The sequence below is a fragment of the Tenrec ecaudatus genome, chromosome 9, assembly GCF_050624435.1.
Source record: "Tenrec ecaudatus isolate mTenEca1 chromosome 9, mTenEca1.hap1, whole genome shotgun sequence".
In the NCBI taxonomy this organism is placed as follows: Eukaryota; Metazoa; Chordata; class Mammalia; order Afrosoricida; family Tenrecidae; genus Tenrec; species Tenrec ecaudatus.
Window position 1 is genome coordinate 158,990,940 of NC_134538.1, and position 14,492 is coordinate 159,005,431.

Consider the following 14,492-nt stretch of genomic DNA (forward strand, 5'->3'; position numbering starts at 1 on the left):
TCTTACTGCTGTCTTCACATAAGCGCGTCCCTAGACTTTTGCTCCATGGTGTCATTGGGGGGGGGGGCGGGTTGTTGAACTACCAACCTTTTAGTGAGTGGCTGAGACAAACCATTTGTGCCTCAGGGCAGCAGGGTCTTGGTGCCGTGTTTCAGCGCTGATCGAGTGGATATTGGACTTTGCAGTCAGTAGTTCCCCTCCAGCTTCTGTGGCATAAGTAGCCATTTCTGCATGAGTGTCTGCACCTGCCGCCTGCACCTCTGACAGCCTCTCACCTGCCACCATGGATGGTTGTTCTCAGAATCCACAGCTGGTTTCACCTGCCTGCTGAAATCATCCCATAGAGCAAGCTGAACAAAGTCGCTAGGCCTTAGGCCAGAGTATATGTGGCTCTTAAATAGACCTTCTGACTCCAAGAAACAAAATCCATAATCCTGAACTGTACCAGTGGACGTAGTCATAGATACCCTCACTGGTGTCTTTCTGGAGGGACCCCAAGTGCCCTTGGCCTGGGGCCACCTCATACTGCGATAAGACCACGTGTTCTGTAGCCTAACTCCCATGACGCACCAGCCCACCACACAAGGGCAGATGAGGGGACCAAAGGCTCCAATGGAGTTTTGGAAAATAGGATGCCCTTGCTCAAATCACCACCATTCTGTAGCTACCGAATTTCAACCCCTTTATTCACAAAAATGGACCATAATTGAATGTACTCAAAACACAAAACAATAAAACAACAACTCATTACCATCGAGTCAATGCCTACACATAGCAACCTTATAGGATAGGGTAGAACTTCCTTGTGAATTTCCAAGACTGTAATTCTCTGTGGGAGTAGAAAGCCCCATCGTTCTCCCTCAGAGATGCTGGTGGGTTTTGAACTGCTGACCCTGTGGTTAGTTGCCCAATTCATAACCACTGTGCCACCAGGGATCCTATTGAAGGTACAGGATTGGGAAAGGCAACAGGTAAACAGGTACTGTCTTAAGCACCCTGGACTTTGGTTTAATATTTGCAGAAATTGCTAATTGAAACTCTTAATTGATACAGAACGTGTGGTCTAGAACCCATTTCAGAGAATCTGAGGGCATCATCAGCAGGTATAGTCGACCAGAGGGACATTCTGTGAGACCAGCATGTGGTCCGTGGCTCAAACAATTCAGGAAAGCCCATGCCAGTCCTGAGGAGCATGCCCAGCTGGTGTGTTCCTTTCACGCAGGGTAAAGCCCCAGACCCTCCCCTGTCTTGATAGGACAGCACTTGGGGGACAGCGAGCATGGGTGTGGGGACAGGAACTCTTCCCTTTGGGCCACATGAAGACGCTGGGTCTTTTAGACATCTAAGAGGAGCCATCAGACGGAGAACAGCATGCACATATGAGATGGTGTTTGGTGAGAGTTCTGCCGACAGGTAAATTTAGAATGGGCGTCATGTAGATCACATTTGAGCTATGGGCTTGGTTAGGTTCATTTGGGAGGAGATACACATGATTGTCCACACATTGGGGTAGGGAAGGGGGTGAGGTCAGGGAGCGGAGGTACCCGGCATTTGATGTCTAGCAGAAGCAGGAAGATGCCTGGAAGGGATGTGCCAAATGGTGTGCATTAGACTGGTGACTTCCACATTGGTTGTCTGAACCACCCCAAGGCTCCACGCAAGAAAGGCCTGGAGAGCTAAGACAAAGGGGAAGGAACCCCTGTGAAGCAGTTCTGCCCGGTAACCCGGGGGCCTTTTTGAGTCTGGGACAGCTTGATGGCTGCGTGCACACACCACGGAGAGGCAGAGGATCAGAAATGAGTGCTGAGCTTGAGTGAGTGTGTCTGAGTGCGGTGTACCAAGGGGGGAGATCCAGGAGCCTCCTCCACCCCCATCCTCCCTGACAGCTCCGTGCCTCGGCGTGGCATGTGACCTCTACCCTGGCGAAGGAAGTAGACGGACAAAAGCCGCTGCTCTTCTTGTTCAGTGGCCCCACCTTGGATTTGGAATGGACCCCTTGGAGAGTGTCATGGTCCAGCGACGCCTGCCTGCTCCCCCTCAGAATGCTGATTCCCTGTCTGGTAGGTTGAGGGCCCCTGGGCTAACGACAGCGAGCGGCTCTCCCGCTCTCTCTCAGTTCATGAAGGGAAGTAGGAATCAGGGTTTGAGATCTTGTCACTGAGCAGCGAAAGGAACCTCCAGCCCAGTGTGATGAGGGCTCACAAAATGGCCATGGCCCACACTTCACCTTCCGCGGCAGGTGGACCTCATGGGCCTGGAGATGAGCTGCCGGGTAGAAGTGAACATGGGTGCTGGAGGGCTTGGAGTGCCCAGTCATCCTGATCGAACCCGACTCTCCTTTCGCCATCCCACACTACACCTGCCATTTGCTCATGGAATGTTTTCTGAGATAGGAGGAGGAGCTGGGGCTCACCTGGTCCTCCCACTTCCCTCATTGGCCTCAATGCCCGCTGCCCCCGAGCCCCACATCCACTTGCACTTGATTTCTTTCCAGGCTTATTTTAATGCGTCCCAGCCCGCCTCATCCATCTACTGACTTTGGCTCCATGAGGCCCTCTGCTCCCCACTTTGGAGGACTATCTGTGGGGGTATTGGGAGGAGACGGGGGTCTGGTGGAAGGTATACCCACACGTGCTCCCTTCCCCTTCACCAATCCAATGTTTTACGGCTCAAAGGCTATGGCAGCCCCGAGTTCAACCAGTCTAAGGGGGCCATTTTTCCAACAGCCGGGGCTCACTCCATGTCTCTGTAAGCATTCGTGCCATTCTCCCCATTCTCCCCATGTCCCGGGGACCGGGCTACAGCTTGGGTTTCTAACCACCAGGTCAGCAGTTCAAACCCACCAGTGATTTCATGGGAGCAAGATGAGGCTCCTAGAAGAATTTACAGCCCCAGAGACCCTAGGGAGCAACCCTGTGGAGTTGCAAGGAGTCAAAATCAACCTGATGACAGTGAATGTTTGTTCGTTGGTTTATTGCTCACTCAATAGACTACCAACCCCCGCCCCCCGACAAAATCTGCCATCAAGTCAATGCTGACTCATAGCGACCCCCTATGGGTTTCTGAAGCTGTAAGTGTGTAAGGCACCTAGAAAGCCTAGTCTTTCTCCTGAGCAGCTGCTGGAGGTTCCCAACTGCCGACCATGAGGATCGCAGCCTGACACATTCCCACGCCACCACCAGGGCTCCACAAAGAGTACAGTGAGCAGAACTTTCATAGGCACGTGGGACAAACGAGGGGTGTGTGGTATTGGATTCCTTGCAGTGGTCTGGAAGCGGACCTGCCACAGCCCTCAGGCACACTTGAATCTGAACTGTGCAGAGGCCTGGGTGCGTGTCGTGCGTGCTTCCTGTGACTCTAGTCAGTAGAAACTGGTGCCCTTGCTGAGCTGAAGGACAGAGAGTTTGGAAGGAATGGCACTGGGAGAAGCCCCGCCTCCTAAATTGTCCTTCCCCAACGAGTCCTCTTCTCCCTTTGACTCTCAACGGGGTGAAGGTGAGCCTTTCTTTCACGCCATTTGTCTCTGGCTGCCCTCCGTTCCCGCGATTCTTCCTCTCACTTCCGTGGATCCGAGCCCACACCTGCAACCACCCCCCCATGGGCTGGGCGCCCCGAGGGCCCAGGCTCACCCCAACACCTGCCACTGTTTCCCAGTACCCAGCAGAATGTCTCAGTCCTAAAACGGGGAGCATTTTCTCATGTCGGATTCCTGGGCCGTTACCCCTTCCTTGGCCTGAGACTCTCTCTTCTCCCCGCCCCTCAAGGGGTCCCTGTTTTTATCACACCCGGTTCTCTGCACCGGTTTCTTATCACACCAGGAAGGCGTCTCGGCAGTCATCCGCCCGTGGTCCCTCTTGCATGCCCAGAAGTACAGAGAGTGAATCCTCATTTACGCTCCGCATTTAATGTGAGGGTCCACCGGGGGCAAGGGGAAAAGGGAATGGCAGGCTCCAGGGTCTCTCAGAGCTGTAGTAGGGTCGCTGAAGCCAGCTGGGCTGAAGGGCATGGGGAGTACAGGGCGAGGGTCTGTGTCTGCCAGGAGGGGAGGGGTGGGGAGGGAAGCCTGGTATGTGAAAGAGGACTGGGGTCAGTCCCTAGCCTGCAGGCTGGCAAAGAGCCACGAGAGGGCTCCCTGTGCAAACAGGAGGGTAGCCAGGGACAGGTCCCTGGGGGAGGCGGTGCTGGCACTGGAGAGGGCCAGGGGGGTGGCCCTGAAGCCCGCAGGGGTCTTATCCAGTGCCTCCACCTTGCCTCCAGTGGACTCCAGGCAGGGGCCCCGCGGAGTGGGCACGATGTCGGGGATCAGGCCTGTGGTGTTCTCCACCACCTCCTGCCAGGGCAAAGACACGGCTGAGAGTAGTGGTGTCCCCCCCACCCCCCACCCACACACCATTCCTTTCCTGAGACAGGAACCCCTGAGTCGCACCTAGAACTCAGGGCAGCAACGGTGTCCTGGGCATCTTCAGCGCCACTCCCCTACAACCTCTGCTCTTCACCCCTTACCTCTCGTGTCCCTCACTGCCCACCCGTCCGGGGACACTCACATCAATGGTCTTGATGACCACAATCTGCTGGGCCTCCTTGCAGGCTGTCTCAGCCTTCTTAATGTTCTCTGGGGTCCACTCGATGTTGTTCATCGCCATCATGCCCTCCATGGGGCTGCCCGGGGCAGAGGGGGGTGGAGGGGAGGGGAAGGATAGACTGTGGTTCAAGGTCCACTCAGCTCCATAGGACAAACCACCCTCGATTTTGTTAACATCACTTCCCTGTCAGCAGATGCCGTGAGATAAGCCTCACGATGTCCTGCGACCAGTGCAGTGAGTGGGACAGGGAGGGAATGAAACAATCGTGAAGGAGAGGTTCTTCTGACCAAATCTGGGGGACACTGGGGAGCCAGGTGGGCTGGTGGTTGGCTTTGGGAACCTTTCGGTGCACTGAAATTGTGTGTGTGAGATGAGCCGGCTCTGCCCCCATGAGCATGTAGTTTAGGAAGCAGGTTCTGGGAGAAGATCCACAGCTTCATGCCCAATAACCACTGCTTAGGGGGAATCAGCATATGCGAGAGGCAGACAGCACCGAGGGTAATAGATGACCTGGCTTCTGAGGGGCCAGTGCTTATCTGCTTCTCTGAGTTCCCATTCTGACTGGGAGAACCCGCCTGGCTCAGTGGAGATAGTCGGAGCACAGGGTGGGGTGATGAGGATGGATGCATCCAGCAGCCCTTGGGGTAGCCAAGGGTGGGGGGACCATGGGAAGCTCTCTTATTTCTCCTCCCCGATCCACCCCAGGCCCCTCCTTGCATGCCCAAGGGACCGTGTCTCCAGGTGACGCACTCAGATGCTTCCTCCCCCATCGCATGGGCCACGGAGATGATGTCGGGGTACCCCATGCAGCTGGAGATGTTGTTCCGGGGGTAGTAGAACAAGAAGATGAGGCACATCTCATTGATGGTGCTGGGACCCCCCTGGGGGATGGAAAGGACAGACAGACTGACATGGTGCAGGGAGAGTGGGCAGACAGTATGCAGGTGTGGCAGACCTGCCCGCCATGCTGCTCCATGAGGGTCCCTTGCATGCTCCATGCCTTGTCCTCTGCATGGCCATTACCGCGGCTCTGACTCCACAGACACGGGCCACCAGCTCCTCTCGTTTGCCCTCTGAGTTCCCCAGAGCTGCCAGACTGCTTTGCTTACAATGCAGCTTAGGTCTCATCATCTACCAAGCCAGAAACCCACCGCCCCTGGTACCCAATAGCCATTGAGTCATAGTTTTTGTAACTCTATACATGTATGCACACACATACGTGTATACACAGGGAACCCTTGTGGCATAGTGGTTATATGTTACGGGTTGGGCTACGATCCTCAGCAGTTCCGAACCACTAGCCGCTCCAAGGGAGAAAGATGGCGCTTTCTACTTCCATAAAGAGTGACAGTCCCGGAAACTCACAGGGGCCTTTCTACCCTGTCCTGTAAGGTTGCCATGAGTCAGCATTGACTCAATGGCAGTGACTTTGGTTTGGGTTTGGTCTATGCCATGACCCTTTAATAGTTTCTCATGTTGTGGTGACCCACCCAACCATAAAATTACTTTTGTTGCTACTTCATAACTGTAATTTTGCTACTGTTATGAATCGGATGACCCCTTTGAAAGGGTCATTTGACCCCACAGGGGTCTTGATCCACAGGTTGAGAACCGCTGGTCTAATAAGTCCCCAAACCATTCATTCGTTTGCCTTGGAAAATGTTTTAGAGCAACAGAGTTAGACACCAACAGTGCAGTTGGTGAAGCCCCAGGTGGCCAACTCTAAGACCGTGGTGCCAACTAATTAGTTCATCCTTGGGAGAAAGGTGAGGCTGTCTGGTCCCATCAAGGTTTAGTCCCAGAAATCCCCAGAAGGAGCCCTGTTCTCTTCTGTAGAGTCGCTATGAGTTTGAACCAGCTCGATGGCAGGGGGTTAGGTCCGGGAGCTATGGATGTCACAGGATCCCCTCTGCTTCATCCAACTCCTCCCCACCCCATCCCCCTCCTTGCCTTCTTTCTGACTTGTTTCCTATTCCTTAACGCCCCACAGGGATGCTGTTCTCCCTCCATACCTCCTGCCATCCTAGTTCTCTCCTCCTCTGGAGTCCCCAGCTCCACGTGTCTAAAAGCAAGACCCGCTGAAATGGGGCACAGATTTAGACTCTGTGGTAGGACCCTGAGGTTCACCCATGACTCTGACCTCCTTTCTTTGTCCACGGACACATCGCTTCCGAACTTTGGAATGATCATCTGCTTGGCAGTTTTTCCTCCCGCCACAAGCTCTTTGGGACTACACCAACCACCCCCAAAGCACAGAATGGGCGGGGTTCCTGGAGAACCGCAGTCATGCTCTGGGGTGGCTGCCACAAGTCAGACTCGGGCCTACAGGCTTTGCATAGACAACGAGCAATACCCCCAATGAACAAGGAAACAACCACAATGAGGTAGAAGGCACCTAACAGCTGGGTTGACATTCACACCTAGGTCCTGAGGTCCAGGCTCATGCTTTGTTTCTAGAACACTCTGCCTCCTACGGTTCCATGAGCCATTCACAAAGGAAGTATGGGCGGACTCCCTGCACCTACCCCAGATGCCCAGAGGGGAGGGGGCACCGGGAACCCCATAGGAAAGGGAGGGCCTTTGGAGGACCAGAGAGGCTTCTTGGTGGCCCAGGAACCCTTAGATCCACCACGGGACCTGGGGGTTCTACTGGGGATGGTGTCATGGTGACCACCATGGGGAGGTGGTCACTTACAAAGGTCAAGGTGTCTCGGTCCAGCGTCTGGTAGTGACACTCCACCAGCAAGTCGTCTCCCTGTTGCGGTGAAACAGGTAGGCTGTTCAAGACGTAGGGATGTCCTTGACAAGAATGAGCTCTGACACGCCTCCTCACTTTTAGCCACGCCTCCCCCATCTCAACCACAACTGCCTCCACCCCACCCCGCTTTAGCCACGCCTCCGCTGCAGCCCCGCCTCCACAACGCAGCTCGCACCGCCTTGATCACCGCGCGCTTGGGTAAATCCCGAGTCTCCTGTAGATTGAAGTCGTAAGAATCATCTTTGCAGATGGTTTTGATCTGCTTTCCATTTCTGCAAGGAGCAGAGGGGAAGAAACAGGAGGATGGGGGCGTGGCTGCTAATAAAGATGGGATGAGCGGGTCATTCTGGGGGTGCAGTTCTGTCCCGTGGCCCTCTCCACCTGCCACCTGCAGTCCTGTCATGGAGTTAGCCGCCCCCCCCCCCCGCGCCCCAACACATACTCTCACAGGGGCAGGCGATACCAGCCTAAATGTTAACAGCCAGAAGGCTGGCCCTTACCTGTACTGCACGGCCTTCAGGGCCCGGCCCGCCAGGTGGGTATGCAGCAGGTAGCCAAACACTTGGATATCAGGCACCGGGGTCCCATTGATCTGTGACGCAGAGGCAGCACAGGTCTGCACCTGCTCCCAGCCCCCCGCCCCATCTCCCACCCCAGGTACAGGACTCCTTCCTCTGAGGATGCTGACCCTCACTCCTGGATTCTCCCTGCTCCCCAAAGTCCCCTAGCGCCACACTGTGGTCATTTTCCGCACCTGGGCTCAGCAGAGGAACTAGGCCAGCTCTGTGCGGCTGCCCGTCCCTGCCCTCACCTCCTCGAACTTCTCAGACTTGCACAGCCCATAGGACAGGTAGGACTCGGCACCCGGGGGGATGAAGTGGATGGGGAAGGTGAAGAAGCCCAGCTGCAGCACACCCATGTCATATTTGCGCAGCCGAGGGCTATAGTACACGCGGATCCCGGACGAGTCGTAGATGCCTAGTGTGGACCAAGGTATCACCAGGGTGCTGGGGGGAGGGGAGCAGGAGGAGGGTCGGGAGTGTTAGGAGAGGCCCAGGACAGCTTGGGGAGACCCAGAGGTGGGGTGAAGCCTAAGGGTGTGGGTGGGCCCTGGCGGCAGAGGAGGCCGGAACTACTGGACTAGGTCCAGGACAACCAAGGGAGGTCCAGGGGTGCGGGGAGGATCAGCGGTGGGGGAAGGACTAGGGTGGGGAAAGACCAGGGGTGGGAGACTCAGGGGTAGGGGTAGGCCCAGGATGGCTAGGTGGGGAGGGCAACAGCGGGAAGGGGGTTCCTACAAACGCACAGACTCCCTTCCCAATCACCCAACCCTCCCGCACCTGCCGGGACAGAGCCCCTCACCCCGGAGGTTGTGGAAATTGCTGTAGTGAACCTCCAGCCGGATCCATTGGGGATCCAGGGGGGTCCCGATGGAGATCCCCACGTCATCTGGGAACTGGTAGCTCTGTTAGAGGCAGAGAGGTGCCAGGGCAGCAGAGGCCTGGGAGGGCAGGGACCAGCACCTGCCCTCCATCCGCCCAGCCATCCTTCGGCGGCCTGCAGCAGGTACCCGCACCCCTGCACCTGCACCCCTGACTCACAGTGCCGCCGACGGCCCAGCCCACGATGACCTGGGAGCAGAGCGAGAAGGCCGGGTCGGCCCCGTAGCAGTCGCTGATGCCGGTGGGGAGGGTGCTGGCATTGCCACAGGCATATACCAGAATGTGGTGCACCATGGTCTCGTTGTGGTAGGTGAGCTTGGGCTCAAACTGGGGAGAGGGGCAGGCACTGGGTCTGGGTCTCAGTACCTACCTCTGTCTCACCCCAGGTCACCACTGCCTCTTCTCCGTTCCCCTGTCCCGCTCACCGACCCCCACTCCATCACCCATCACTCCAGCCAGGGCCTCTGACTGCTCTACAGGCCCCTCCTGAGCTCACAGGTCTCTGACCAGCCCCATCTGCTGGCATGTTTGATCTTTTTCACTACTGGCTTCATTACTTCCCAGCTTGAAATGAAAGCTGGTTGGGTTTTCTTTCTAAAGAAATTGACTCTACCCCCCCCACCCCCCCTCCCCCCGCCCAGGGGTGTCACTCTTTCCAAGATCACCTGTCACCCTGGAGCCTCAGAAGAGAGTCCTGCTGGTGGAAAGTAGCATAGAGCACAGGTCTCCTCCGACCAGCGTGGCTTCCCACCGTGAACACCTGCCTGTTGTTCGTCTGCTCCAAGCAGAAGCAGGCTGTCTCACTTTTCTCCTTTGGTGGGACTGGTGGTTTCCAACCATTGACTTTTCAGTGAGAAGCTGAGCACTTAGCTATCGCACCACCAGGATTCCTTCATCACATGCTGCGAGCGCCTATTTGATGCTCTCAAACTTGTCACTACGGACACCCCCAGACCAGCCAGGCCCCTTTATCTGACCGGTTACTCCCCCACGGCTTCCTCCGCAGCCCTGCCTGTTGCCATCCCCTCAGCGGGGGACCCCTGCTCTGCACCTCCTCTCTGACATGGCTCCATCCAGTGCCCACACCTTGTGAATCTGGTGCTTCTTGCTCACGATGGGCAGAGGGAGGAAGGTGCAGGCATAGGTGGTGTCGTCTTCTGGAACGAGGAACTGGGGAAGGAGCAAGGTGGAACCAGGGTGGGGGTGGGGAGCAGGGGGAGGGGTTGCCAGAGAAGGGGCTCCCTTTAGGGCTGGTGTTCAGGGCCTGAGCATAGTGAGTCACCCCAAGCCAGGAACACTGGGAAGTTCCAGTGTGGGTGCAAGAAGAGGAGGTATCCCTGAATGGGTTGCTAGGAGGGGACCGGGGAGCCCCATCCTACGTCAACGATCTCCAGGTCATGGATAATGGTGTCCTCTGGGACTTCAAGGTCGTCGGGGTGGACCATTTGCAGCAGGAAGATGGACTTGACAAAGGTGTGCTCTGGAGATAACGTCAGCGTGTCGTCCTGGCCGTACGCAGCCAGTACCCGCACTGTGTCCACCTGGGGTGTTGGGATGGTGAGGGCTGCTGTAGCCGTGAATAGCATGCTGCACCCGTACAGCACCCCACCACCACCGCCAGGCCATCTGCTCACATCTGCACTGTGTGGTAGAGGGGCCTCAGAGGTACATAAGGACACCTTGCGTCTGGTCTCTGAGGCCAACCTGATGGCAAGGAGGCCCAGTGTCCTCTGCATACCTGTGCATACCTGTGATCCCATGTGATAAAGGAAAGGGTGGGGCTGAAGTCTCACAGCCTAACACCCAAGTCTGATGAGCCAGGCAAGGCTGTCATGGGGTGTCATGACAGAGGTGTCATGGGGAAGGGTGCGGTGGATATGGAGTCAGGGGTGTCTACCATGTTGAGAACCCCTGGACTCTCTGAGAAGGCATTTGGTGGCAGTGCTGGGGAAGACAGAGAGGAGTGGGAGTCCCTGGGATGGGCTCTAGCTGCCTGAGATCCAAGTGATCTCACTCCCAGAAGAAAGCCCCCTGGGCTTACATGCCGTCCTCAGCCCCGTTTTACCGTGATGTCCTGGTCATGAGGGTCGCAGGAGCGGAAGGGCCTTGAGTAGCGCATGGTGGTGTAGACAGCATCTTCTGTGAGCCCCTGCAGCTCCGCATCCTGGCTCCCGTCCTCCTTCAGGGTGTACTCATCTACCAGGTGCTGGTCCTAACATCCAGGAAGGCCATGGGGTAAGGGCCAGGCACCCAGTGGTCCTGCTTTTGGGTGGTGGGCATCAGTGCCCCCTGTGTGCTAATGTAGCAGAACCTCAGCCTTCCTTGTTCTAACAGGTCCATCAAGGGCAGATTCTCAGGGATAGACAGACCATGTTAGATGGAGTCCCACCAGCCAACTGGATTGACTCCTCCCATTTCTGTAAACCCTGACTTTTCACAGGACTTCCCCTTCAAAGCACCCCTGTCCTCTGATCTGCCACCTTTTAAGGTGACTCTCGCCATGAATCACTGGGCAGTCCATTGGTGGGTACTTCCCTACATGCCCGAGGGCGAGGAGAGTCATGGCGAGCTAGAATGGGTGCTTTGTGAAAGGGATGAGGTGCTCCTTGTATGTGCAAGCAGGGTGTTGATAATGCACCTCCTGACACTGCTGGATGGTGACGCAGAGACACCACACAGTCACAAGCTCTTCTTCTTCTTACTGTGAGACTACTTCATGCTGTCCAGAGACATGGCCAGCTTAGCGGAGATAGGGCAAAGACAGTCTTCAACAGCTTTGGCACTTCCTAAGCAACCTCTGGAAAGTGGACCATTAGTAAGGATAGGGTGCAGGACTATCTGAGCCCAATGGCTCTGCTCTCGTAGCAGCCTGGGACACCGAAGCTGACTTAGGCTGAAGCTCTACCACGAAGGGACCTTTGTTGATGGAAGAGATTGGCAGTTGGGCAGGTATCCTGGGAGGATGTCTGGGCATGTTTGGAGAGCATGGACCACAGAGTGCTCCTCTGCTCAGGACCCTAACCCTGGGAAGGCATCACCTGCAGACTCACCGAGAAGTAGACATTTCCGTTGGGCAAGACCCCGCCGACCACCAGATCACCTCCCACGTTGGTGTAGCGATTCGTCACGCCCAGGCCCACCCAGCCAGTGGTGCGGACCTTCAGCTCAAATGTGATGACCTCGGCCTCATAGTCAAAGTCCCAGCGCAGGAACATGACATTGGATGGGTCTAGGAATCTGGAATAGCGCAGGCGAGACCTGGGGCCCAGGCGGCTGCCTTTGGCGTGGGCGACCAAGGCCAAGGCCAAGAGCAGGAGCAGTCGGAAGAGAAGAACATGGGCCATGGCTCCCAAGACCCTGGGGTGACTCTCCTGCAGGTAGACCTGGAGGCCCCAGACTTATATGTGCCTCTACTGGGCCAGGCCCAGGCCCCTGGGAGGGCGGGCCAGGCACTTCTGAGCCGATTATCTTCTGGGTCCAGGTGGTGCCTCTTACACAATGCTAGAGGTGAGATGGGGGTGTCTAGAGGACACCAGACAGGCAGCTCTGGTTGGCTGGTTCCATCCCAGTCCCTGCCAACATCCTGCTCATGGGACCACGCCAAGTCAAGGGGCTGCAGTTTCCCCTTCCCTCCTTTGCGAATCCTGTACCAAAAGTATCATTTCTAGACCCTCTGTAGGTGGTATTTGTTCCCCAACCCCGGTTCTCAAGGGCACTTCTCTGTGTCCCTGGAAATACTCTAGCAGGGCCAGGTGGCCCCAGCCTTCCAGACGCCCAGGCCAGGCAGGGAGAGCATGATCCCCATCACTCAGAGCCCTTGCTGCTAATCCCGGGAAGGACACTTAGAGGTGGCCAGTGGAGGACATGTAATCAGCTTTCTGAGGGCCGAGCCAGGGCTAGCTCTCGGTTCCTGCACACCTCTGGGGAGGGTGGGGACTTGCAGGGGGCTGCATGCATTCATCTCGGGGGTGCTTTGCACTGCATGGTTCTCTGTTCAGCTGCCTTTCAGCAGAGCCAGCTCCCCCACCCAGGAACATTCAGGCATGGTGGGCACTTCAGAGCCAGGGGCCATGTTGGCTCCTGAGAGTCCAGAGGAAATCTCGGTGGACTTGATGACTCAAAGTCCCCAGGCCAATAGTTTGTAGAGGGGTCAACGGAAGCATCAAGGAACAGGGTCAGACCACTTAGTGGTCAGGGGCAGAGCCACAGCAAGGACGCAGGGCCTGACCAGGTCAGCAGTTGGGCCTTTTTCCCCTTTGGTCACAGAGTCCAGGAGGTGCCCCCAAGCTCCCAGGCTTGTCACCTCAGCTCATCCAAGGAGGAGAAGAGTCCTGCCCAGGTCTAGTCTCAATCTAACCGATTTCTTCCTCCATCTGCACTCCTTCTGGCCACACCTGACCAGGAGAGACATGTTGCTCCTACACAGACACTGAGCCAGGACCTGTATCCTGAGAACCCTGGGAGCAGGAGGTGTGTAGAGGCAACCTGGGGTCAGGGGTGAGAGGGGAGCACCTGTGGGTATGACTCTCAGTCTCCTCTGACTTCTGATTTCCCCTGACCCCAAACCCCAGGGCTGTTTGTTGCTGCTGAGAGCACTGGGGGTAGGTGGGGGTGAGGATGGGAGTGGGGGCAGCAGAGTGTGCTGGGAGAGCCAGGGAGGGACTCCAGAGGGGAGAGGCTTACCAGGGCCAGGTAAGGGGAGCTTGGGGACCTGGACACCTGACCTTGAGGGGCAGAAGGGACAACAGGAGACGTTCTGATCCCAATCTCAGCTGGGGATTACATGGGGGAGGTCAGGCGGAGACAGGATGGCGGCCCTGTAACCTGAGCTCAATCAGGGTCCCTTGGCCTGTGGGCTCCCTCAGGGAAGGGGCAGTGCCCACAGCCTGGGCCAGGACGGCAGGCCCCACCCCCTCCCCCCAATCTTCCTAGGTCTCCTGCATTCACCTGCCTCCTCTGCCTCTTTCCTTGCCCTCTCCTGGCCTTGACCTTCCCAGACTAGTCTCCAGTGTCAGTCTCTCATCAGCTCTCTGGGGCAGGGAGCCTCTATCTTGAGCCTATGCCCGTTTGCCTCCTATTCAGTGCTCGTGACTTTGCTAACATCTTCTAGAACACTGCCTTTTAGAGTGATGTTGCTGGAGGGAGGGGTGCACCCTGGTGATGGGAAACCTTGGAGGTACACACACGCACACAGACACACCCTGAGCCAGAAGTCAGGCCCTTAGGATGCCTTAGGCGGGGGCTCTCCAGGAAGAACCACTGGTCCATCCACTGCGACGATGTTCTCATGTCACTAGTTGGCTGTGACGCTGTGGCCAGTCCAGGGCCTGAAAGGGGCTGCTGGGACACTAAGCCCCTCTATGTCTCCACATTGCTGTTGTCTGCAATGTGTTGCAGTTGGAGAGGTGGCAGCGACTGTGTCTGTAAATGTGATTTTCCAGCTCATTGGTTTCTCAAGTTTCTGAAAACCCGGGACTCTGATCCGTGATAAGGGAGCCCTGGTGCCATAGTTGGCTACCAATTGAGCTTATAACCACAAGGTCAGCAGTTTGAACCTGCCAGTTGCTTCTCAGGTGAAAGGTGGGGTTGTCTGCTCCTGTAATGCTGGATGGAGGTGACCCTATTTTGCCCTGTAAGGTCACCATGAGTGCATGAGTTCGGTTGTTTGGAATCATCAATGGGTAAGTGTTATGAGAACGCTGGCTTTTC

The 14,492-nt window shown here is 56.4% G+C and overlaps 2 protein-coding genes across 2 annotated transcripts in view; one reads left to right on the plus strand and one right to left on the minus strand.

Moving 5' to 3' along the window:
- Positions 1-3,881, plus strand: part of MGAM2 (maltase-glucoamylase 2 (putative)) — a 96,629-nt gene extending 92,748 nt beyond the window's left edge. Inside the window, exon 49 of the mRNA XM_075557418.1 lies at positions 3,819-3,881. Coding sequence (XP_075413533.1) covers positions 3,819-3,881 — 63 coding nt within the window. The remainder of the gene's footprint in view (positions 1-3,818) is intronic.
- A 206-nt stretch (positions 3,882-4,087) lies between these two features.
- LOC142456225 (putative DBH-like monooxygenase protein 2) lies at positions 4,088-12,127 on the minus strand. Its single transcript, XM_075557419.1, has 13 exons — positions 11,834-12,127; positions 10,849-10,995; positions 10,163-10,324; positions 9,870-9,953; positions 8,943-9,110; positions 8,704-8,806; positions 8,153-8,319; positions 7,842-7,933; positions 7,517-7,613; positions 7,279-7,338; positions 5,334-5,464; positions 4,545-4,659; positions 4,088-4,330 (listed from the first exon to the last, which is right to left on the minus strand). Exons 1-13 carry the CDS (start codon positions 12,125-12,127, stop codon positions 4,088-4,090), a joined length of 1,863 nt encoding a protein of 620 aa, XP_075413534.1.
- Between the last annotated feature and the right edge of the window lie 2,365 nt (positions 12,128-14,492).

Excerpts from the sequence above, each read along its gene's own strand:
- LOC142456225 (XM_075557419.1), bottom strand. The coding sequence starts at position 12,127 with ATGGCCCATGTTCTTCTCTTCCGACTGCTCCTGCTCTTGGCCTTGGCC. Across the intron at positions 7,934-8,152 it reads AGTCTGAGAAGTTCGAGGAG|ATCAATGGGACCCCGGTGCC; the intron begins GTGAGGGCAGGG and ends TCTGCGTCACAG. Across the intron at positions 4,660-5,333 it reads ATGGGGGAGGAAGCATCTGA|CCCCATGGAGGGCATGATGG; the intron begins GTGCGTCACCTG and ends TGCCCCGGGCAG.